Source organism: Bubalus bubalis, chromosome 3 (genome assembly GCF_019923935.1).
Source record: "Bubalus bubalis isolate 160015118507 breed Murrah chromosome 3, NDDB_SH_1, whole genome shotgun sequence".
Lineage (NCBI taxonomy): Eukaryota > Metazoa > Chordata > Mammalia > Artiodactyla > Bovidae > Bubalus > Bubalus bubalis.
The window spans coordinates 138387577-138412797 of NC_059159.1; the positions used below are offsets into that span (position 1 = coordinate 138387577).

Sequence of the window (25221 nt, forward strand, 5' to 3'; positions counted from 1 at the left end):
AGAAGGAAATGGCAACCCACTCCAGTATTCTTGCCTGAAGAATCCCATGGTCAGAGAAGCCTGGCAGGCTACAGTCTATGGGGTCGCAAGAGTCAGACACGATTTAGTGACTACACCACCACCAACACATGCTTACACACGTTCAAATGGTATGGGAGTACACAGAGAAAAGCAGAAAAGTTTTCCATACTATTCCCACCCTGATGTTCAATGTCTCTCTCATTCAAGAGGGGCACCATTAACCACCATTAAGAGGCTAACACTGTGCTGTTCAGTATGACAGCCTCTAAAACATGTAACTATTTAAATTTAATTATTAATAACTAAATTAATTAACATTGACAATTCAGTTCCTCAGTGACACTAGTCACACATTAAGTGTTCAAAAGCCACACAAGACTAGTGGTTACCAAACAAACAGCACAGATCTAGAACAGTTTCATCATCACAAAAGCTCTATTGGAGAGTGCTAATGTAAATCAAGTACAGAAAGAGGCTTTTTCTATTCCTCTCACCTCTGTTCAATACTTATTTCCAGAAGCCCCCACAGCTAGTTCCATCAGGTCCTCTCTGGCTGGACTTAGGACTACCCTAACAGGTTAAATTGCCAACATGCACTGGATCATCGAAAAAGCAAGATAGTTCCAGAAAAATATCTATTTCTGCTTTATTGACTATGCCAAAGCCTTTGACTGTGTGGATCACAATAAACTGTGGAAAATTCTGAAAGAGATGGGAATACCAGACCACCTGACCTGCCTCTTGAGAAACCTGTATGCAGGTCAGGAAGCAACAGTTAGAACTGGACATGGAACAACAGACTGGTTCCAAACAGGAAAAGGAGTTCGTCAAGGCTGTATATTGTCACCCTGCCTATTTAACTTACATGCAGAGTACATGAGAAACGCTGGGCTGGATGAAACACAAGCTGGAATCAAGATTGCCGGGAGAAATATCAATAACCTCAGATATGCAGATGACACCACCCTATGGCAAAAAGTGAAGAAGAACTAAAGAGCCTCTTGATGAAAGTGAAAGAGGAGAGTGAAAAAGTTGGCTTAAAGCTCAACATTCAGAAAACGAAGATCATGGCATCTGGTCCCATTACTTCATGGGAAATAGATGGGGAAACAGTGGAAACAGTGGCAGACTTTATTTTTTGGGCTCCAAAATCACTCTAGATGGTGACTGCAGCCATGAAATTAAAAGACACTCCAACCTAGACAACATATTAAAAAGCAGAAGCATTACTTTGTCAACAAAGGTCCGTCTAGTCAAGGCTATGGTTTTTCCAGTAGTCATGTATGGATGTGAAAGTTGGACTGTAAAGGAAGCTGGGCGCCAAAGAATTGATGCTTTTGAACTATGGTGTTGGAGAAGACTCTTGAGAGTGCCTTGGGCTGCAAGGAAATCCAACCAGTCCATCCTAAAGGAGATCAGTCCTGGGTGTTCATTGGAAGGACTGATGCTGAAGCTGAAACTCCAATACTTTGGCCACCTGATGCAAAGAGCTGACTCATTTGAAAAGACCCTGATGCTGGGAGGGATTGGGGGCAGGAGGAGAAGGGGACGACAGAGGATGAGATGGCTGGATGGCATCACCAACTCAACAGACATGAGTTTGGGTAGGCTCCAGGAGTTGGTGATGGACAGGGAGGCCTGGCATGCTACAGTTCATGGGGTTGCAAAGAATCAGACATGACTGAGCAACTGAACTGAACTGAACAGGTTAAAGGACTTCCCAGGTGGCATTAGTGGTAAAGAACCCATCTGCCAAATCAGGAGACAAAAGAGACTCAGTTTTGACCCCTGAGTCGCAAAGACCCAGTAGAGGAGGGTGTGGCAACTCACTCCAGTATTCTTGCCTGGAAAATCCCATGGAGAGAGGAGCCTGGCATGCTACAGTCCATGGGATCGCAGAGAGTCGATCACGACTGAGGCAACTTAGCACACAACACGTTAAAGGGATGCTTTGGAAAAGTCTGTCAACTTCCTGATCTGTAATTAATAAAGATTTGCTTCATCACTGAAGATCACAGATCATGGAACCACTGCCACTCTCAAAAGCACATGAAAGTTTACAACCTCAGCTAAGAACTTGAAACCTCCAGTGTTCCTTGGGTAGTGTCTGAGACAAAACACTCCATGCATCTTATCTTTCGCCCTGGAACAGTAGTCAAGCTGACCCTGCAAAACAATGGCGATGGTCACTGAACCATACATACCATGCCTCAGTAGGGCTGTCCTAATTATTCTGTAGTCAACAGTAGCCAGTACTGTTTTCTAGACTCCAGCTGTCCACTCCATTGTCTGCACAGTCTGATCACATAATGGCCAGCTCCCCACTGCATATTATGGACCTCTCTGGTGACCTATAAAATCGATGCATTTTTCTGAGTTCCTCACAAATACCATGCCTTTTCCTATGCATAGCCTTCTGCCAGAGGCCCTTCTTTCCCTAACTATACTGCCTTCTCAAAACATTCTCCCAGTCTGCCAGCCAGACAATGCTTACTTTTTCTTTAAAACTCATCTAAGCCATGATATCCTCCAGAAAATCTTCCCCTGGTCTGCTCAGGCTGCATTGGGAGCCCCAGCGGCTGCTCCAGAATTTCTATACAGGAGACACTGTGAGGATGAAGACCCAGTAGAAAGCAGGAAAGGGGATGTGTGACTTCTCTTGAAATTACCTTTTATAGCAAGGTACAACTTTTGCTGAGATATCTGCAAGCAGAAGCACAAAGTTCTTCAAGATGCTCTTATTTGTATTTAAATGGGAATAAGAAAATATCTGTGATCTATTTCAAAGAAAATATCTGTGATCCACCCTTTTGAGGAGTAGTGACTTCAGAAGAGGGTGACTAGAGATTAAAGGAGGGTTATACCTTCCCCTAAGTGATACCTTGGCTTCTCTCTCTGCTCCAGTAATATCCTAGTGTTCTTCAATCATAACAGTACCATCTTGAAACTGTCTTTGTGTCTGTCTTCTCTACCAGACTGGAAGGGACCATATTCTTACTTATCTTTATATCTCTGGTACCCAAACCAGTCCTTAAGAGAGGTGCTATTGCACAAATGAGTGGAGAAGTAGGTGGATGGGTTGACAGATGGATGGATAGATGGACAGAAAGGATGGAATGGGACAGTTTTGCCTTCAGACTAAAGTCTCCGAAAGGGTAGCGCTCTTGAATCTAACTCTGTCACTCTTTCTCCCTCATTCTATTCCCAATAACATCAAGAAAATGTATTATATTTAACAACTGCTGAGTTCACTGATGGGAAAAAAGCTGGCATTTCCCTCCCAGTGAGTGTGCTAAAGAAATACTGGAGGAAAGAAACAAAGAAATCTTTAACAATAAACATTGGATTACAGCATTAAAAACCTCCCTTACTCTAATGGAGGTACAATTTGGAGATAAACCTAAACCACCTTCCTCCCTTCCTCTCTGTGGCATATGATTAAAATCTGCTTTGTTCCTCTAATTTGCTGTTCTCAAATTACCACACTGCTGCTGGCACTGCAAACTCCGACTTCGTGGCTGCCCTTGAACTACTGTACAACTTTTCCTCCTTTTTTTCCTTTTAATCAGCACTGAAACAAGAAGGTGCCATCTCCACCCGGTGAAAAACCTATGTCTCCAAACATGGAGACAAAAGGTGTCCTCAAGGTGACCAACCCCCATCCCCCACCACCATGATCCCCTAGGAGAAATAATCTCCCTCGAGGTTTGGAAACACACGAGGTGAAGTTATCCTTGACTCAGCTCCAGGTGGTATGCAGTGTTTTTTCCTCCTCTTACTCCAGAGATTTTATTATGCTTCTTCCTAAGCCTTCCAAACAAACAGAGCCTGACAAGGACACAGCTAGTACCTAAATAAAAAAACTTTATTTTCATATTTTTCTAGAAGTTTTCTAAATACCATGGCCTAGGATCACTAAGAACGGACTTCCCGAGTCAATCCAAAGACTACACGGTACATTTACTTTGGATAGATAGATAATTCTATGACATCATCCTCTTTTCTTTCCCTTTGTAATTTTTTGAAAGTTCAAAATACAAGCAATGTCTGTCCCATGCCAAACTTATAAAGGGAAAAGGAAGATCTCTTTTAATTGTGTAGGAATGTTAGATGCCAAAATATTCAAAACTACCTGAACAACTGATGGTAGTTTTCATTTGAAGGTACACTGAGCTACATTGAGCCACATATTGACTACAGAAACTAGAGAAGAACTAAAACTGTGGTCCTTTGATGACACTTAAGAAATCAGTTTACTTTCTTTACCCAGAAATGTGGTCATTGTGAGGTTTTCTCCCTGTGTTATTAACAGTTGTCAGTGGAAAAGAATTACATCCCTTAGACTACCAAAAAAGATTCAAAAACACAATAACGGTAGTATTTAGTGTATAATCTAAAACACCATATCTCATCCTAATTTTGCTAAATAGGCAAATTCAGGCAAATCACAGCTCTGGATCTCAATTTAATCAACTAACTAATTCACATTATGAGCATACAACTCAAGAAAATCAAGAGGCACATGAGCAGAGAGAAAGATGTTGCTAAATAAATAACCAATAATTCCCAACATCATAACACTGTAGATAATACCTACATATGATAAAGATCACAAAGACTAGCATTATTTTCAGAACAATGGGCAGGCATACATGTAAAAACCAGCCCTCAAAAATAACATCAGTTAATAACATCAAGGAAAAATTACTAGCCAGTTTATTGATTAGGCTTTTGTCCTCTCTTCTATTAAAAAAGTTAATTGGTTACCGATTTTTTTCAGGTTTCTTAATTTTATTATTAATCCATTTGTAACTGATATTGTATTCAAATTTTCACAGTTTGCATGTGAAAATTCTGATTCAGTCAATCCTTCTCACACTAACATTCACCATTAAGGCCTAGTGCCTCAAAGATGCAAATTACACTTCTGAAATGAGAGGTAATAGACCAAATCGTAATCTGTTAATATGTTAATTGCTTCCCCTGCAACAGAATAATCATATTTAAAACCTTAACATAATAACAGATCTATTCAGACAAAGCTCTATTGCACATCTAAGATACAAATCATGTTACCAATATTAAATTATTTTTTTGAGGGATCTTACAGACCTTGAATTTATTTTAATCAACATTCACAATAATCTCCTGGAAAATAAACAGGAAACAAAATTTGCCATTGGATATATCTGAGACACATAAATAGTAAAGAAAAGATAAATTACTGCAGATTAATTTACAAAGTTGTTCCATGACATGTTTACTTCAAGTTTGAATCCTTTTGATAGGATTTAAAAATGTATTATCTAATGTTCATGACACTGTCTCAAAGGGTAACTTCCCTAGAGTGAAAGTCCTGTTTTGTAACTCAGAGTCTTATAGCTTGGAGAGGACTTTTTGTCATTTGTTAGTCCAAGCTAGAAAACGAAACTTAAGAGAAGGAAAGTGCTTTTCCACTGAGACCTCTGAGGCAGCTGTCCTATTTGCAAAATAAAATGGAGAAGCTCTCATTCAGTTTGGGAATATTCCCAAAAAAAGGGAATATGATCAAGCACTCTTGGAAACAATTTCAAAGCTCAAACTCCATTGGTTTGATCTACAAGGATGCCCCAAACAGAAAGACAGACAAAAAAGTAAGACCCATGTAATAGTTCCTTTCATATCACATGACTTCTACAACCACTTGCGTGAATACTAAGGATTCTCTTATCTGTGTCTCCAGGTCAGACATCTCTGCTGACTTTCATTCCTTATTTCCAACTGTGTATGTGTGTTAGCTGCTCAGTCATGTCCGACTCTGCAACCCCACAGACTGAGGCTCACCAGGGTCCTCTACCCACAGGATTCTCCAGGCAAGAACACCAGAATAGGTTGCCATTCCCTTTGGGACCACAACCACTCTGGTATTCTTGCCTGGCTACCTGAGAATTCTCTACCCAGATACCCCACAGGCACTATGAAGTCTACATGCCCAAACTCCTCTCCTAATCTGTTTCTCCTTTATTCTGTCTTCTCAGAATCAGCTTCATGGGTGTGGGATCCATGCTAAGAAGGACCCATGCTTTGTTTAATGGTCTCCTCCCTGGTGGCTCAGATGGTAAAGCGTCTGCCTGTAATGCAGGAGACCTGGGTTCAATCCCTGGTTCAGGAAGATCCCCTGGAGAAGGAAATGGCAACCCACTCCAGTACTCTTGCCTGGAAAGTCCCATGGACAGAGAAGCCTGGTAGACTACAGTCCATGAGATTGCAAAGAGTGGGACACAACTGAGCGACTTCACTTTCACTTTCACTGTGATCTTGAAATTCTTAATAATTTTTAACAAGAGGCCTCAGATTTTTATTTTCCAGTGGGTCCCCAAAACTTGTGATCTGTACTGTATCGGTGACACCATGACCCCTGTCCATGAAACCAACCACCTGGGACTAATCCAAGATTCCCCCTCCCTTCATTTCTACATCCAGTCACGCTGATCATGCCCAAAGTTTTAATCAAGCACAAGCTCACCATGTTTTGCATGCCTTTTTCCCTTCTTCAAAGAATTGGTTTTCACTTGTCCTTTAATTATTAATCATGATTCATCTATACCCAGTCTGATACAGATGCCTCCTCTTGGTCCTCCACCCATACACCTGTCCCTATGTCTGTCATTGTTGTCCTTGAATCATTTTCTTGTCTCTCTTCTTCCAAATGACTGTGAGCCTCTTGATGTCTGATTTTATTTTCTTTTTATCTCTAGTTCCTGCTCTGCGCTTGGCATATAGAAGATATTTTTAAATGCTTATTGACTAAGATTGAAGTTATTTCAAAAAACCTTTACTAATCCACTTTTGAAAAGTATGATGGCTTGATCTATACAAATGCTCTTTCCCTTTAGAAGGAGCTTCTTTTTTTTCCAGAGTGATCCTCTCACTTCCCTCCTGCACCTTCAGGCAGAGTCACCAAACAAACAGCTTGAGAGCTTGTATTACACTTCGAAGGCATTTTTTCACTGTCCTCTAGGGTCATGGTCCCCTGAGGTCACTTCTGCCAATGAGAACAGCTGGGCCTCCTATGCCTCTGGGATCTTCCAGGCATGGCTGGCTTTATACACAATGATTTGTTTGTGCCAAGGAGTTGCCAGAGCTCCTCCACAATGCCACCAAGAGTCCAGGATATAGGAAGGCAAGAGTGGGAAACGTGGCCCAGAGGGACAAGAATTCTCTCATTAACCCTGAGTCCCCATAAACACTCTCACAGACATTCAACACTTCATCAGACTGGTCATCATAGGAAATTCTGTTTGAAAAACAATCTCTTGATTTGGCGGGGGATGGGAGTCAAAAGGAGGCATTTCATCTCCAGCATCAATGTCTAATTGGTACTTCAGTTTATTGTGATAGACACACCTGGATAGATTTCTTTATTCACTCATTCATTCACTCACTTGCTTAAACATTCACTGAACCTCTACCAAGGGAAATGTGCCAGGTGAGGTATTATCCAGAGAGCTAAGGGTCAAAAAGCTCCACACTCAAGGAAGTTAATATTACTATGAAATAGATAATTTCCATTAAAGCCTTACTATTCCAAATGTGGTTCACAGAACACGGCATCTAGAAGCCTGCTGGAAATGCATCTAGAAGCCTGCTGGAAATGCATCATTTCAGGGCCCTCCTCAGGACCGCCTGAATCAGAAATATGCATTTTAACAATGGCACAGAAGATTCACATGAATATCCAAAACTGCGAAGCATTTACACATCCCTCCCAGGAGCTGAATGCCAACTCCTTTTAGCCTGAATTAAATTCAGATCTCAGCTGCAAAACCTGCCCTAAGGGCTCCTGATCATAATCCCATTTCCCCCCATCTACGGACTCCACATCTGGCTCTCTGCTATTTCATAGGAGGAGTAACTTGCATCCTTTCCCACACAAAGTGGAAACAGAGAAAGGGAGAAAGGACCATGCTAGCTACTGAATGCCTATCACTCATGCATGTGAATCTCAGATTCTCTATGCAACAAATTCTGATATTTCCATTCCTGCCATGTTTTCAAGAGTTCCCAAAATGCCTAGTGAGTAAAAGAAGTAACAACTTAAGAATTCAGTGATTGAGGGACTTAATTCAAGCAGTTTATATGTTAAACACAATGCACTGTCACTGTACATTTTTCATAATCAAAAGAGGGGTCTCAAAGTAAGACTTCTAATTATTAGAGTTGAAAAAAAAATGAGATTCAGCTGGAGAGCAAGTGCAATTGGGAAATGCTTATGACAGAAGAGCCCGCCCTTGATCTTCTGCTCTTAACATTGCAGTACACACACACACACACACACACACACAGGTATATGGTTAATATTAAGAATTTCAAATATACATATACACATTTTTTATGCACACGCTGGGATTTTTTACTTAACTGACATCATTTCAAGTACTTATAATTTGCAATCCTGGAGACCCAAGGTACACGGGAATAGTTCTTTGTTTTACTTAGGACTACTAAAATTTTTTTCAGGAAGTTCAGTAAATTGACAATCACCAAAACCAGCAATTCTTGAGCTTATTGGTTTCAAAATTCCTTTACACTATTGAGGATCTATAGAATTTCTGTTTATTTGGGTGGTATATCTCAATATTCGCTGATGGTAAGTTTTTAAGATAGTCAATAATTGATTCATTTAAAAAATAACAAACCCACTGCACATTAACATAAATAGCATTCTTTTATGAAAAATAACTTTGTTTTACAAAATAAAGCCAATTAATTGAGAACAGTAGCACTCTTTACATTTTTAACATCTTTAGTGTCTGGCTCAATAGAAGACAGCTGGATTCTCCCATCTGCTTCTGTAGTTAATGTGTTGTTATGTCTCATATTATCCAGCCTCTGGAAAACTCCATTGTATACTTACGAGAGATTGAGAGTGGAAAAGGCAATCAACATCTCAACAAGAGTGACAAATAGGAAAATAGTTTTTTCAACAAATGGTGCTGGAACAACTGGATATCCACATGCACGAGAATCAAGTTGGACCTCTACTTCACATCATGCATAAAAATTAACTCAAAATGGATCAGATGGGGAGTGACTATTAACAGGAAGAGTTTTATTTTGGGGGATGATGAAAATGTTCTGGAATTAGCAATGATGGCTGTATATATATAGTATATATTGTGAATATACTAAAGCTACTGAATTTTATACTTTAAAATGGTGACATTTATGGTATCCAAATCACATATCAGTAAAATAATGAATCAAAGACCCAAATATAATAGCTAAAACTATAAAACTGTTTAAAGAAGACACAGGTATAAATCCCATGACCTTAGGCAACAGTTACTTAGCTATGACACAAAAATCACAAGTAACAAAAGGAAAAAAAGAAAAGACATAAATTGGATTTCATCAAAATTTAAAAAATTTTGACACCATCAGACTAAAAAAACCCACAGAATGAGAAAAATGGCTGTAAATCATTTATTTAATAAGAAGTCTGTATCCAGAATATGTAAGAATTATTAGAACTCAACAATAAAACAACAATCCAATTTTAAAATAGCCAAAGGATCCAAATAGACAGTTCTCCAAAGATAGACAAACAGCCAATAAGCACATGAAATGATGGTCAACAGCATTAGCATCCAGGAAATGCAAATCAAAACCACAGTAAGGTATCACTTCACACCCAGTTTATAATCAAATAGATAATAACAAGTGTTGGCAAGGATGTGGAGAAACTGAAACCCTTATACACTGCTGGTGGAAATGTAAATTGGTGCAGCTGCTTGGGAGAATAGTCTGGCAAACTATTCAATTCAAAAGATTAAACAGAGTTACTATATGGCCCAGTAATTTCACTCCCAGGTATATACCCAAGGCAAATGGCAAATTTTACTGGAATATTCACTGCAACATTCTTCGAAATAGCCAAAAAGTGGAAACAACCCAAATTTTCATCAACTGATGGTAAACTGTGATCTATCCATACAATAGAACATTATTCACCAATTAAAGGGAAAGAAATTCTGATACATGCTACAATGTAGATGAGCCTAGCAATTATGCAAGTGAAAGAAGTCAGACACAAAAGATCATTATGTGACTTCATTTTCATCAAATGGCCACAACAGACAAATGTATAGAGACAAAAAGTAGATCAGCAGTTACCTAGGGCTGGGAAGTTTAGAGGGAAAAGGGAGTATGACTACTAAAGGGCATAGAGTTTCTTTGGGGAATTGTCTGATTGTGGTGATGGTTGCACAATTCTGTGACTATCTTAAAGTTATACACTTGAAATGGATGAATTTTATAGTATGTAAATTATATCTCAATAAAACTCCTTAACCTAAAAGAGGCAAACAACATCTTAGTATTATTTTGAAAATAGTTTGAACCTCAGGGGCCCCCTGAAAGGATCTCAGGGACTCCTGGGGCTCCCCAGGATACACTTTGAGAATCGCTGACCCAGACAAAACATCTAGTATGGTAAACTTCCTAGCAGCCATCTTCCCCTCCCCCTCTTTCTCCTTTGGAAGAGAACCCTGATTTCTAGGCATTGACCTCTCTCCCCCCTACAGACCACCACCAGGAAGGAAGCTGATTCCACTCTGAGTCTGAAGGCACCTTAAGCTAATCAGCACACTCATTTTGATTGATTTCACTCACTGTTCAGGGTGGCAGGTGATCAAAATGACTGCAGGACTTTTGCTTGGAATGCTGAGTTGGAAGTGGTTTTTCAATTCCTCTGGAGGGTGTCCCATGAAAATGTGAGAACTGAAACTACTATAACCACTTCACTATAGTCTGAGGATAAAGCCTCACAAAAAGTCAGGATAGTTCTTGAATTAGGTCCCTACTTAACTCAGAATTTCTGGATATGTGAGTGAGTGAGTGTGTGTGTGCGTGTGTGTGTGTGTGTGTGTGTGTGTTAGTCACTCAGTTGTGTCTGACTCCTTGTGACCCCATGGACTGCAGCCTACCAAGCTCCTCTGTTCATGGGATCCTCCAGGCAAGAATACTGGAGTGTGTTGCCATTCCTTTATCCAGGGGATGTTCCCAATCCAGAGATCGAACCTAGGTCTGCATTGCAGGCAGTTTCTTTACCATCTGAGCCACCAGGGAAGTGCTGATCCAGTAAATATCTTTAATGTTAAAGCCAGTTTGAATTGGAATTTGTCAGTTAAAGCACCCAGCTGATCTACTGTCCAGTGATATGGAGCTAACAGTATTGCATCCTCCCCATGGTCAATACACATTGCCTTTGCTCTGAGGACATCAAGAGATATGATCTTAGCAGAGTATTGAAATAACACTACTTTTCTGTCAGAATATACTTAACACAAAGAGCTGGCCCATGTAATCTAGGCATAAATACATCAGAGCTAGACCACGGTATTTAACAAATTGCTTCTCTCTCCTATTCCTTTAGTGTCTGATATTCACTGTACTCTGAATGGCACTCCAGATGAATCTGATAGAGAAAAGAGTTGCGTCGTCCTTATTAGCAGAACATGCGTGGCTGTTATCCGAACCTAGGGCGGATTTCACCTGCAGGCTCATCATAGGGCCTGATATTGAGCATATATGTATGTTTGCATGTGACCACCAATTCCTGTTAAAACAGATAAGAAACTTAGGATGCAGTAAACAACTTTCTCTTTTTTAACTAAATTAATTAGAATAGTATTCTGCATTTGGGTGATTTTTTAGCGTTTACAACACGCTTTTATAGATTTCATCTCAACAACCCAACGGAGACTGGCAATTGAGGAATTATTATGCCCATTTCACAGATTAAAAACCGGAGGCCCAGTAATTCACTTAAGGTCTTACACAGTAAGAAAGTGATGGAGTTTGGGCTTAAAGACATTAGATTCCAAGCCAGAGCCTTCACACTATTTAGGATTAAATCCAATATACCTTCACATAATAGTAAGAAAACAGTCAGTATATTTTCATTTCTTACTATGGGCCAGGTATTAAGTACTTGGTATATATTGCATGGGCTTCCCAGGTGGCACTAGCAGTAAAGAATCTGCCTGCCAATGCAGGAGACACAAGAGACGCAGGTTCGATCCCTGGTTGGGAAGATCCCCTGAATACAGAAGTGGCAACCTACTCCAGTATTCTTGCCTGGAGAATCCCATGGACAGAGGAGCCTGGTGGGCTTCAGTCCCTGGGGTCACAGAGTTGGACGCAACTGAAAGCAACTTAGCACTGGCACTATATATTGCATATTTGATTGTTACAACAAGACCATGAGGTTGTACCAGTATTACCCCCACTTACCAAACTGGTAAAGTGACTTGTCCAAAGTCACCTGGCTAGTCAATGGTTAGAGCCAGGGTTCAAACACAGGCAAGTAGTACTCTGGACCACAAGCTCTCAACCACTTGGCCATACTGCCACTTCAGCAAAAGCAGAGATGCTTGCTGTACACAAGACAGTGTGTAGCTGCACAGAACCCATGGGCTCAGTAAGGGCTGAACTGATATTTAACAACACAAGCTACAAAGGATTATCCAATAATTGTTCTTGTTGCAGAATTTGATCATACAAAGATTGCCTAAAATAATCCAGGGCTCAGCTAACATCTTATTAAATGTTACTGACAGTTTAGTTGTAACAATAATTATTACTCAATTTGACCTATTCTGAAAGACACTACTGCTTGCTTAGCCACCAGCAGTTCCCCACCCCTTAACACACACACACACACACACACACACACACTCCTCCATTGCTTCCATGAAGTCAAAGCCTACCTCTCATTATAGAGAGTGAAGAGTACAGATACCAAATATTCACATTTCTAGACTCTTTTACAGCTAAGTCATGGGTATAGGATTCAATCCTGGGCAATGGGATCTAATGGGAGGACTGATGGGAGCCTCCAGGAATGGTGTTCCTCTATGATAAAAAGAAATGCAAGAGGAAATCCCACCTCTTACATGGTGGATGTGTTAGTACCTGAAGGACATTCACAACCACCTTATAATGAGAACTCTAAGTGACAAAGGAGATGTGCTGAGGAGGCAGAGTAGAAAGATGGAAAGCTCCTGGTCCATGCAGAGCTGCTGAACAACTCTGAAGCTACCCTACCTCTGGACTTCTCATTAGGTGAGATGATAAGTGTCCTTATTACTCAAGCCACTTTAACTCAGCTGGTCTTTTACTTGCAGCCTAGACATCCTAACTTTCAAGTTGGAAGCAGCTGAAGAGAAGACAGGGCTCTGGATTCTAAGTAAAATGACATGGCTTCAATCTACTTACTTGCCAGGTGACTCAAGTGGCCTAATCTCTCTGCACTTCGTTTTCTATACCCATAAAATTGAGAAAATATTCAATAACACAATAAAATGGAGATAACCCAGGACAGGAATGAAAATCACATGAGATAATATGAATATAATCTGTCAATAGCAATGTTTTAGTCAAAGGTAATTGGTCTAGGTAACAGATAAACTATAGACCTTATAAACTGGAGACATCCATTCTAACCCAAATCCCTTATTTTACAAAAGAAGAAACACTGATTCCAAATGACTCACTACATGTCACACTGGTTGGTAACATAACTAAACTATGTATCTCCTTATTCTCAACCCAATGCTGTCATGCTGTCCTCGTGATGACAGGTAATGAGCTACATTAAATACTGGGTCAGTAGCATTCGTTCATTCAGCAAGTGTTTATTGATCACAACTATATGTTAGGTTTGGCTCTAGGAACCTGAAGGACTCCTTGAAGAACAACAACCATAACAAGAGTTCCTACCCTCATGAATTTAACAGCCCAGACACAAATTATGCAATCTACATCTACAAATAATTATTAAGCACCTACTAGGTGCTACACACAGTGCCAAAGTTACTATTCAAATACAAATTTTTATAATTTTCCAGCCAATTCAAATAATAACAAGCATATTTACCAGGACTTGATAAAGAATAAATAATATGAAAAGTCTACAACTTACACAATCAGCATTAAAAATGGCAAGCTCATTAGGAGGAGTGGTGAACACCCTGCCAGCATCTGAAAACGTGGACAGAATGGGGAAGACGACTAGAACTCTACTCTACTTGAAACAGGTGACTGAATCAAAGAAGTGAGAACTAAGCCATGTCCTTCCACAGTCTCCAGACTTGCAGGGTTGGCTTCGTTGGAAAAGACCAGTAGAACAAACTCATTGGAAAAGACTCTGATGCTGGGAAAGATTGAGGGCAGGAGGAGAAAGGGGTAACAGGGGATGAGATGTTTGGATGGCATCACCGAGTCAATGGACATGAGTTTGAGCAAACTCCAGGAGATAGCAAAGGACAGGGAAGCCTGGCGTGCTGCAGTCCATGGGGTTGCAAAGGGTTGGACATGACTTTGCGACTGAACAACAACAATAGGGGACATTCAGCAACTCCTTTCCTTCCCCAGGCCCCTTCTAGGGCCCTAGACTCTCCTTTTGCTCCCTATCCAGTTGGAATTCCTCTTTCACCCCACCTAAACAGTCACATGCAAATGACACACAGGAACAGCATCCTAATCCTATGACGAGACAGAGCAAGTGGCTATCAGGCTGCTGACACTGAGCCGTTACACTGCAAGTTTTCTTTGTCAGTAACCACACAAATCATATACTTTGGAGAAGAATATTTAAAAGCTATTGTTTTGCAAAAAAAAAAAAAGGCATAACTCACACCTTGCATGAGTTATAGAGGGAAAATTTGTGTAACACTCTATACACTCTCTTAACTTTGTGATTCTCTAGACTAGAGGAAAAAAGCAAGCAAGAAACGAAACACAGATGGATTCCCCAGGGAATACTAGTGACTTCAAAAGTTCTTTAAAAAAAAAATCATTTTGTCTTTGTCCTAAACAAATGGAAAGGTTTTTGTGACCTTATGTTCAGAAGTATAATATAAATTCCCAGGTTGGAAATACTCTAGGCAGGTATAATGTCCAAAATCACCAAAATCATCTTTTGATTCATTTTAATTGATTAAATGATAATCACCATTTGGAGGAAGATGTGCTTACAAATAAAACATTTGATTTTCTCAAGCAATGCCAAAATCAACACTTTGGAACATAGCATTTTAACCTCTTTGGCATGAGTTGGGCCATACAAACTCCAATGTTCTAAACTGTTATTAGATTGGCTACAATCTACTGTTTGCCAGATCACAAGACAGCACATACATGTCATCTGGGGACTATTTATCCATTCTAAGGAAGATTCCATCCCACAAACAGAAAAATAAAACAAAACAGCAGTGTCAACTCCAAATGGGACAGGACAGGGCAGATAGAGCGCGGAGACAGCTCTGGAAAAGTCAACAGCCCCACTCTCTGTGGCTGACCCCTTTATTAACTACATATGCAATACGGGTTAAAGTTCCTGTACACCCACTTTAGAACTTAAGGTACAATGTGCAAACTCCTTTCTCTCAAATACAAGACAGTACATGCCAAATGTTTCCGTGCAACCCTGTGGCAGCAGAAAAACTGCCTATCCCATTAATCCTTTTATTATTAAGTTTAATAGCAGTGCTTGGTTCAAAATGAAATCCAAGATCCTCCAGAAAAGTCAGTGGGAGCCCACTTTAATGGGAGGTCATGGGGCACTACATTCCTGCCATGAAACTTACCCCGTTGTCATCTTACAAGTTAGGAGTCACTGTCCCTGTGTCACAAGCTCCCACAAAAAGAAAGAAAAAAAAGGGGGGGGGGGACCATTCATTCATTCATTCTCAGTTAACACAGCCCAGAGGCAGATTCTTGCCACTGGGAGACGCTGCTCCCATTCATCTCTCAACAGAATGGGTGCCCAGTGTTTTAAAAACAGCTCAGTCTCAGACCTTCAAGACTTGAGTAGGTGAGAAGAGGAAATTCCAGAGATAAGTACGTAAAGATACTTAAAAGTCAAAAGCTAATAGTGCTTAACCCTAACATGACCTTTCCAGGTTGTGTGCCCTGAATCTTGGGAGAGGGCACACACCTGCCTACATATACAAACACTGAGAGTGCACTCACACACACACACACCATTGCATCTCACCGATCTCCTGCAAGCCCAGAGGCACTTAAGTACTGGAGGATGGAGTTGCCATCAAAGCTGCCTTCGCCTACACAACTCTGGCCTTCTCCAACTTGGTCACGAGCCCATGTCACCAATATCCCAAAGGGCGATTTCTCCTGGGACCCAGGCCCTGCAGCATTCCCTCCCTGCTGGCCTAACAGCCCTTTTCCTTTCCCTGAAATACTCAGTTTTCAAAGGATTCCTTTCGAGGTAGCTCCAGTCCGAGCAGCGTGCCCCATCCCTTAAGGCTTGGAGCACGGGGCTGCCTGGCCTCTCTCGCTCCCAGGAAACTTCGCCGCTGCCCCACGCTAAGAAGTAAAGGCCACCGGTAGAGAGGAGGCAGGGAGCTGGAGCTGGTCCCTGGGACTGAAGGCACCTTCGGAGCCCAGGCGCCAAAGAAAGAATGAGTGGATCCATGCTGATGCATGCCTTCTCCACGTGGAAGAAGGAAGACTGGGCGATATGCAGGTACCCCTCTGGGTTCTCAGAACTCATATGTCCCGACAGGTTAGGAAACAGAGGGGTTAGAGTCCCCCAGGAGGCAGATGCCCTGTATCCACTATCCTAAGCGCAGCGAGACGTGAGCGCAGTGTCTAAGCCAGAGGAAGGGGCCCCGGGAATTGATAACGCACGCCCGGTGCCTGTGGGAGACAGTCCCCCCAACCCCATCCCTTAGTAGGGCTCCCAGACTCAGAGCTGAGGAAGAGAAATCTGCCTTTCTAGTAGGCCCCCGGGTGGGTTCCTTGTCTCCACGCGCACGCCCACCCGTAGAGGCCCCCCAGTCCCATGCCCAGCGCATAGTCCGCTCCCTCGCCCCGGCACCTGGATGTGGCAGGAGATCTCCGAGTCGTCCAGCAGCCGGATGGTGCATTTCATCTCCTGGCTGAGCGATTTGATGCTGGAGCTCCGAAAGTGGATCATTTTCATGGTCCTCCTGCCTCTCGGCACACAGTAGCAGGAGGCGAACATGCACCGCGGCCCGGGGAAGCGAGCGGGAGGCTCGGGGCCGGGGCGGCGCTCGCCCGCGCGGACACACACACACTGCCCTGGACACCCGGGCGCGGCTCAGCCCCCGGACAGCAGCGACAACCGGCGCCTGCAGCCACACATGCCGAGCGGCCAGGGCGCGGCAGGCGGGTCCCTCCCTCTCCACGGTCCCCTCCCTCCGCTCCCTCGCCTCCGCCTCGCCCGCTCCTTTCCCCGCCTCCGCCCCTTTCGAGCGCTCCTGCACCTCCCTCCGCTCGGGCTCGCTGGCCGAAGATGCCCGGAGCCCGTGACCCCAGGCGGGCGCGCTAAGCACTCACTCCCACGCGTGAGGAGCAGCGGCAGGAGGAGGAGGAGAGCGGGATGGCGCTGGTGGCCGGGACGCCCCGGCAGTGGCCTGCTCCGCTGCCGCCGCCGCCGCCTCTGCGTCAGGCTGGGCCCGGCAGCCTCCTCCCTCTCCGGCCGCGATCGCTCTGGCTCCTGAGCGAGCTCGTCCCTGCCCCGGCTCCCCCACGCGCCCGACAGCGCCAAGCTCTGCTTGGCCCCAGCGACTTGGCGGCAGGCAAGGGGGCGTGGAGGGCGATCCTGACCTACACCCGCAGGGAGGATTCCACCTCGGGAGAGGATTATTGGACCTCAGGAACACCGAGAGTAGCCTGAGGCCCTTGCCTGGCTACAACAGCAATAAGGCTAGTAGACACAGTCGCTGGTACTCGTGAGGATTTTTGTAAGCCTTTGTTTAATATTAACTGAGAGTCAGTCTCCTCTAAGAAACTCAGAACCTCCCTTAATCAGTTTCTCGTTTATGTCTCCCAACACCTGGCTAAGATCTTTGGTAGCAGCACTTTGGGCTTCCCTGGTGGCACAGCTGATAAAGAAATCCACCTGCAATGCAGGAGACCCTGGTTCGATTCCTGGGTTGAGAAGATCCCCTGGAGAAGGGATAGGCTACCTGCTCCAGTATTCTCGGACTTCCCTGGTGGCTCAGATGGTAATCCACCTGCACTGTGGAGACCTGGGTTCGATCCCTGGGTTGGGAAGATCCCCTGGAGGAGGGCATGGTAACCCACTCCAGTTTTCCTGCCTGGAGAATTCCACAATCAGAGGCTCCTGGCAGCTACAGCCCATGGTGTGGCAAGGAGTTGGATACCACTAAGCACAGCATAGCACACAGCAGTACTTCCTCAGGGAGAAGGTCTTTATCCTGGCCTTTCCCCCTTAGAGATTTCCTTCTGCTCCCCAGGAATGGATTCTATTGCCTAAGAATGGAGGTGTGACCCGTCCAGTTTTAGGCCAGTCTCTGCACTTGGGACCCTGAGATTCCACCTCCAGGATGTTGGGGATGAGAGTCTCCTGCCCCTCTGTCTTTCCTAGGGTGGCTCAAGCCCCTGTGTGATGTGCCTATAGATCCAAGGGGCAGCTGTGGAGGCAGGTGGACTGAGACTGGACGTGGAGACCAAGCCATCAGGCAGTGGGAAAAGAGGGAGATTCTCTCCCTGCTGCCCTTTTCTGAGCTCAATAGGTCATTATTAAGGGGTATTTGTTACAGGAATGGCTCATTGCCCAACTGTCAGCTCTTGCTTCAGAGGCCCCCCATCCAAAGATATGCCCTGTCTTTGGGTGGGGAGGGATGGTCTAGTCATTTCTCCTAAACTTGATATACTCTGACGGACCATATATACTCTCAGACACCCCCTTGGAGTTGGCTGAGGCTTGCCTGAGGTCTGCACTGCAGTCGAATTCCTCCTTCTACCCCCTCCTGCTTCCTCCCTGTGTTGATAGCTAGTATAAATACCCTGATGTGAAGAGCTGACTCATTGGAAAAGACCCTGATGCTGGGAAAGATTGAGGGCAAAAGGAGAAGGGGACAACAGAGGTTGAGATGGTTGGATGGCATCATCGAATCAATGGACATAAGTCTGAGTAAACTCTGGAAGACAGTTAATAAGTCTGGCATGCTGCTGTCCATGGGGTCACAAAAAGTCAGACATGACTGAACAACTAATAAATACCCAACAGGCCAAATTCAGTCTCAGCATTTGCTTCTGGAAACACCAAACTGTTAAGATAGGAGTAGAGTATATTTTATTTAACAGTTGATAGCTTGATTATTGCTTGTTACCATTTAGTAATGTGGTAAGACCTCCATGTGTAGTCTTTCCTGGGCTGAGGAATGTTAGGGCAGGACCTGAAGGGAAGGTCAGTGTGGAGAGACTGGGATTGCAGTCTTGGCCCAGCTGGGAATCCAACTGGCCAACCCTAGGAATCCTGGGAAAGTCTCTGTATTTCTTCTCTCAACTTCAAAGGTGAGCACATCTCACAGGTGGCTGAGAAACTGGGATGAAGCAAGGCGAGACAAGTCTGTACTCTGTAAAGCTCCATGTGCATATGAGATGGAAGTGATGAGAGTGTTCCAATCCCATATGAAAAGTACACCTGGGGTTGAATCGTCTCTCCCAACCCAAAAAGCAGTTCTAAGATAGCCTATTGATCAAAGAAAAGTCACCATGCCAGACAACCCAAACTTTTCTTTTAAAGCTATATACTTGTCCCTCATTATTGTAGCAACCTTTTATCTCTGAAAGAGTCATGGCTCAATACCCTAAAACTCAATACCCCAAAATTTGAAATTCCTCAAATTTAAGGAAGCAGAAGAAAGACAAGAAGAAAAAGGACAGAACCAAGGTCACCCAATGTGGAATTGCAAGCAACAGTCTTGGAAGAAATGAGGAGAATCTGAGATTGGCTATCTGGCCTGGTTTGGAAGGCTGAGATTCAACAACTTTAATGTACAATTTGGAAGCCCTTGGAATACATGGGAAACGGCTGGGGAAATTACCATATATGGTCACCTGGAGTGAAATATCACTGAAGAGAAGGCTTTTAGAAACTGAGTGGCCATGGCCAAAAAATAACATGAAGAAAAAGATGTATTCAAAGAATGAACTCAAGGATAAGCTTAAAACTGGACCACTTAAAGAAAAACAATGACACACTCAGAGTCCTAAATTCTCAGTTCACAGCCTTTTAACAACCTGTATTCTTTCAATGACAGAGCTAAAAGTATTCTTTATCAGTTGAATCACTAAAAAGCAGACTCAAAATCTTTTCTACAAGTTGCCAAATGATAAAGTCAATTGAGTTACCAGCCTCACCAGATTTCATGTGGGAGAGATAGTTACCATCAGGAAAGAGTGGGAATCTGGGTGTAGAAATAAAACCATAGAGGAGGATTTGGATAATTTCTAGAAAATCAAGTCCCGAAGCCCCTCTTGAGAGCAGAACCAAAGCCTATTCCCTTATATTAATCAGGCTGTTCCTGCCTTGGTTGAAGACCCTATTCTGATCTCACCTGGGGCAGTTACCTTGGAAAGGGCAGTCAATCTCCTTGCCACACTTCATCCACCAACTCTGACTACTCTCACTTTTAATACTGGAGTCAGATCCAGACACCCACAGAAAGCCAATTACAAAGTCAACCCCAGGGAGAGAAAGAATTGCAAGGTCTTGCTAATTTAAACTGAAAAGTATATATATAAATAAACCTAAATCTGTTGATTTGAGTGCACTTCCCAGTGACTCTGGTTTCAATGTACCTTCTAAATAAATTGATTGACTTCTGGTCTCAGCTAAATGAAAATAAGAAGGAAATTCCCTGATATTTGTAAAGGAAAAAAGTCCAAAGAATCAAGGAGAAGGAAACACTGAAGTAAATGTTCATATATAGACAGCTCGTCTCTTGTAATGATGAACCTGAGGGGGGCCTCACCACGGCTTCTGGAGAATTGTTGGTGAAGGAAGCACCACCATCTTTGAAAAGTACCACAGTGGCTCTTCTCTGGGACCAGAGGTGCTATGAAAAACCCTGCAGTTGAAAGGAGCTTCCTGATTTCAATGGAGATAGTGGGAACCTGGATTAGCAGAGGACAAATAGTGATACTTAACTTTCAGTGCCTGGGAGGGCATGGGGACACTTGTGAGTAGTGGGACCCAAATCGCTTCAGAGTAATATGACCCACAGGAATTTGCTGATCACTAGACATCCAACTAAAGTCCTTGATCTGTAGAACAGACAAAATTTCTAGGTCTGACCAATAAAAAACAGACTAAACTCCTCTACAAAAATTTCCAAGTCTGAACCCATCCCTACAGACAACCAGAGACATTTGAGTGAAGGAAAGATGAACTAACCTGAGGAGTAAGAAATTGGCCACAGCATAGAAGAACTGGCAAGGTCCAATTCTTAATAAAGAAGTGGCAGTGGGAGAGATTGTAAAACCTCATGCTCAGTGGTAGTAACTGCAGTTCCTTATCAAAAACTTCCCAGGATTTCCTCACAGTTCAGTGGTTAAGAATCTGCCTGCCAATGCAGGGGGACACAGGTTTGATCCCTGATCTGGGGAGATCCCACATGCTGCAAAGCAACTAAGACCCATGTGCCACGACTACTGAGCCTGTACTCTAGAGCCCACAAGCCAAAACTGCTGAGCCCATGTGCTGCCACTACTGAAACCTGCATGCCCTAGAACCCATGCTCAGCAACAAGAGAAGCCACCGCAATGGGAAGCCCGTGCACCATAACGAAGAGTAGCCGCTGCTGGCCACAACTAGAGAAAGGCAGCAATGAAGACCCATCACAGCCCATAATAAATAGATAAATTTTTTTAATGCAAACCTTAAACTCTTAAGGGACTTCCAAAGATTAAAAAAAAAACAATTCCCAGCCCATGCATCATGCCCTTTGATGAGCCACTGGAAAACAGGTGGCCTGGCCACAAAAGAGTGATTGACAGTTGTGGAGAAAAGAGAATCCTCTCACACTATTGGTGGGAATGTAAATGGATACAGCCACTCCAGAGAATATAGAGATTCCTTTAAAAACTAGGAATAAAACTATTATGTGAGCCAACAGTCCCACTAGTGGCCATATACCCTGAGGAAACCATAATTGAAAAAGACACATGTACCCCACTGTTCATTGCAGCACTATTTACAATAGCTAGGACATGGATGCAACCTACATGTCTATCAACAGATGAATGGATAAGGAAGTTGTGGTATATATATACAATGGAATATTACTCAGCTATAAAAAGTAATGCATTTGAGTCAGTCCTAATGAGGTAGATGAACCTAGAGCCTATTATACAGAGTGATGTAAGTCAGAAAGAGAAAAACAAATATTGTATATTAACACACACATATATATATGGAATCTAGAAGGATGGTGCTGATGAACCTATTTGCAGAGCAGCAATGGAGACACAGACACAGAGAACAGACTTGTGGTATACACACAGGGGAAGGAGAGGGTAGAACAAATTGAGAGGCCATATGTAAAAGAGATAGCCAGTGGGAATTTGCTATATGACTCAGGGAGCTCAAATCTGGTGCTGTGTGACAACCTAAAGGGGTAGGATGGGGTGGGAGGTGGGAGGGAGGTTTAAGAGGGAGGGGACATATGTATACCTATGGCTGATTCATGTTGATGTATGGCAGAAACCAACACAATTCTGTAAAGCAACTGTCCTCTAATTTCATGTCAATGTATGGCAAAACCAATACAATACTGTAAAGTTAAAAAAATAAATAAATAAATAAATCTGAGATTAAAAAAATATTTTAAAACTGATGGTTGTAAATATTGTGCATTGAGTTTTAAAAATGATTTTAAAGTATTTTCATGACCATTAAACTTGATGATTGAAAAGTAAATGTTTAGGTATAAATCTAACAAAATATATACACATTCTATATAAAAACACTAATGAAAAATCAAAGAACTAAATAATTGGAGAGATACTCCATGTCTGCGAGTGGGAAGACTCAACATTGTTAAGATGTCAAGTCTTCTCATCCTCATCTATAGATTCAATGCAATTCAAATCAAATTCCAGCAGTTATTTTGTAGATATTGACAAACTTTTGCTAAATTTTATATGGCAAAGCAAAAGCCCCAAAATAGCCAACACAATACTGAAGAAAAACAAAGTTGGAAGACTAATACTACCTGACTTTAAAACAGTGGAAAGCTATAATGATCAGGACAACATGGTACTGGTGAAAGAATAGACAAATAAATTAATGGAATGGAATAGAGAGCCCAGAAATAGACCCACACAAATAGAGTAAACCGATCTCTTATGAAAAAGCAAAGTCAATCCAGTGGAAAAATAATAGTCATTGGGGTTTTTCTTTTTCACTACCCTTTCTGTGTGCTGGAACAACCTGATATCCATATGCAAGAAAATAATAATAATCATCTAGATACTATTCATAAAATTAACTCAAGTGGGTCATAAGGCCAAATGTAAAATATAAAACTTCTAGAAGATAATATAGGAAAAATATCAAGGTAATTTTGAGTTCAGTGATGACTTTTAGATACAACACCAAAAGCATAAGTTGGACTTGATTAAAATTTAAAACTTTTGCTCTGCAAAAGACACTGTTAAGAGAATGAGAAGACAAACTACAAACTGAAAGAAAATATTTGCACAACACATATCAGACAAAGGATATGTATCTAAAATATACAACTCTTACAATTCAAAATAATAAATAATCCAATTTTAAAATAGGCAGAAGATCTTTACAGACACTTCACCAAAGAAGGCAAATAAACATATGAAAAGATTCTCAACATCAAACTTCATATGACAATTGCAAAATTAACTATATTAAGATACTACTACACATCTATTCGGAGAAGGCAATGGCACCCCACTCCAGTACTCTTGCCTGGAAAATCCCATGGACGGAGGAGCCTGGTGGGCTGCAGTCCATGGGATCGCAAAGAGTCGGATACGACTGAGTGACTTCACTTTCACTTTTCACTTCCATGCACTGGAGAAGGAAATGGCAACCCACTCCAGTGTTCTTGTCTGGAGAATCCCAGGGACAGGGGAGCCTGGTGGGCTGCCATCTATGGGGTCACACAAAGTTGGACATGACTGAGGTGACTTAGCAGCAGCAGCAGCACACATCTATTAGATAGCTAAAATTTAAAACACTGACAATACCAAATGCTGACAAGAATATGGAGCAGGAAGAACTCCCCTTCACTGCTGGCGGGAATGTAAAATGGTACAACCACTTTGGAATACAGTTTGTTAGTTTACAAAGCTAAACACAGGCTTACCCTACAATTCAGCAGTTGTGCTCCTAGGTACTAACCCAAATGAGAAGAAAATTATGTCCACACACACACACACACAAAAAAAACCTGCACACAAATGTTTATAGCAGCTTTTTTTTATTGATAATTGCCAAAAATTGGAAATATCTAAAATGTCCTTCAATAGGTGGATAAGTTGTCGTACATTCAGACAATGGAATACTATTCAGCAATAAAAATAAATTTTCAAAATTGAGCAATCAAGCCACAAAAAGACATGAAGGAACCCCAAACTTTTGGTTGGCCAAAAAGTTCCTTTGGGTTTTCCATAAGATGTTATGGAGAAACCCGAGCAAACTTACTGGCCAACCCAGGACATATTGCTAAGTGAAAGAAGCCAGTCTGAAAAGGCTACATACTGTATGATTCCAACTGTGTGACATTCTGGGAAAGGCCAAGATGACAATAATAGGGGAAAGCAGGGGTGGGAGGGAGGAGGTAGGATATGCAGGAACCCTTTGTACTTACTGCACAGTTTTTCTATAAACATAAAAGTGCTCTTAAAAAAATTAAGAGTACTTAAAAATAGATCAATTTTCACCATGTGAGGGCACAGGGAAAATGCAGCCATCTGCAAGAGGAAGCGAGCTTTCACCAGGAAACCAACTGGCCACCACCTAATTTTGGATTTCCCAGCCTCCAGACTGTGAGAAAACTAATTTCCATGGTTTAAGCCCACAACAACAAAAACTTGCCACTGAAAATATTTTGAACACCATTTATGTGGCTCCTTCTATTAAATTCTTGCATTTAGTAAATCGTAATTGAGGACATATAATTCCATGCATTACTGACGTCGCAGGAGATCACCCAGCAGTGGCGTCACCGGATAGCACCTGCCTGTGCCTTTGATTGCCTGTCAGATCATCATATTCATCTGGTGGTTAATTTAACTAATTTGGTTTTGATCAGTAAGATGCTTTGCCTTTCAAATGAATATAAAATATTTAGTGCTATTGTTAAATTAATTTTCGTA

General features: G+C 42.2%; 1 protein-coding gene across 12 annotated transcripts in view; it reads right to left on the reverse strand.

Annotated features, from left to right (window-relative positions):
* FRMD3 (FERM domain containing 3) overlaps positions 1-25221 on the reverse strand; it is a 380275-nt gene that overhangs the window by 329456 nt on the left and 25598 nt on the right. For 4 of the 12 annotated variants that reach the window (XM_044940217.2, XM_025281939.3, XM_025281938.3 and 1 more), the window contains exon 1: positions 16907-17197. The exons of the other annotated variants lie outside the window; for them this stretch is intronic. In XM_044940217.2, the coding sequence (XP_044796152.1) occupies positions 16907-17053 (147 nt within the window). In that variant the 5' untranslated portion in view covers positions 17054-17197. Of the gene's footprint in view, positions 1-16906; positions 17198-25221 lie in introns of those variants that run through there. 12 annotated transcript variants of the gene reach the window in all.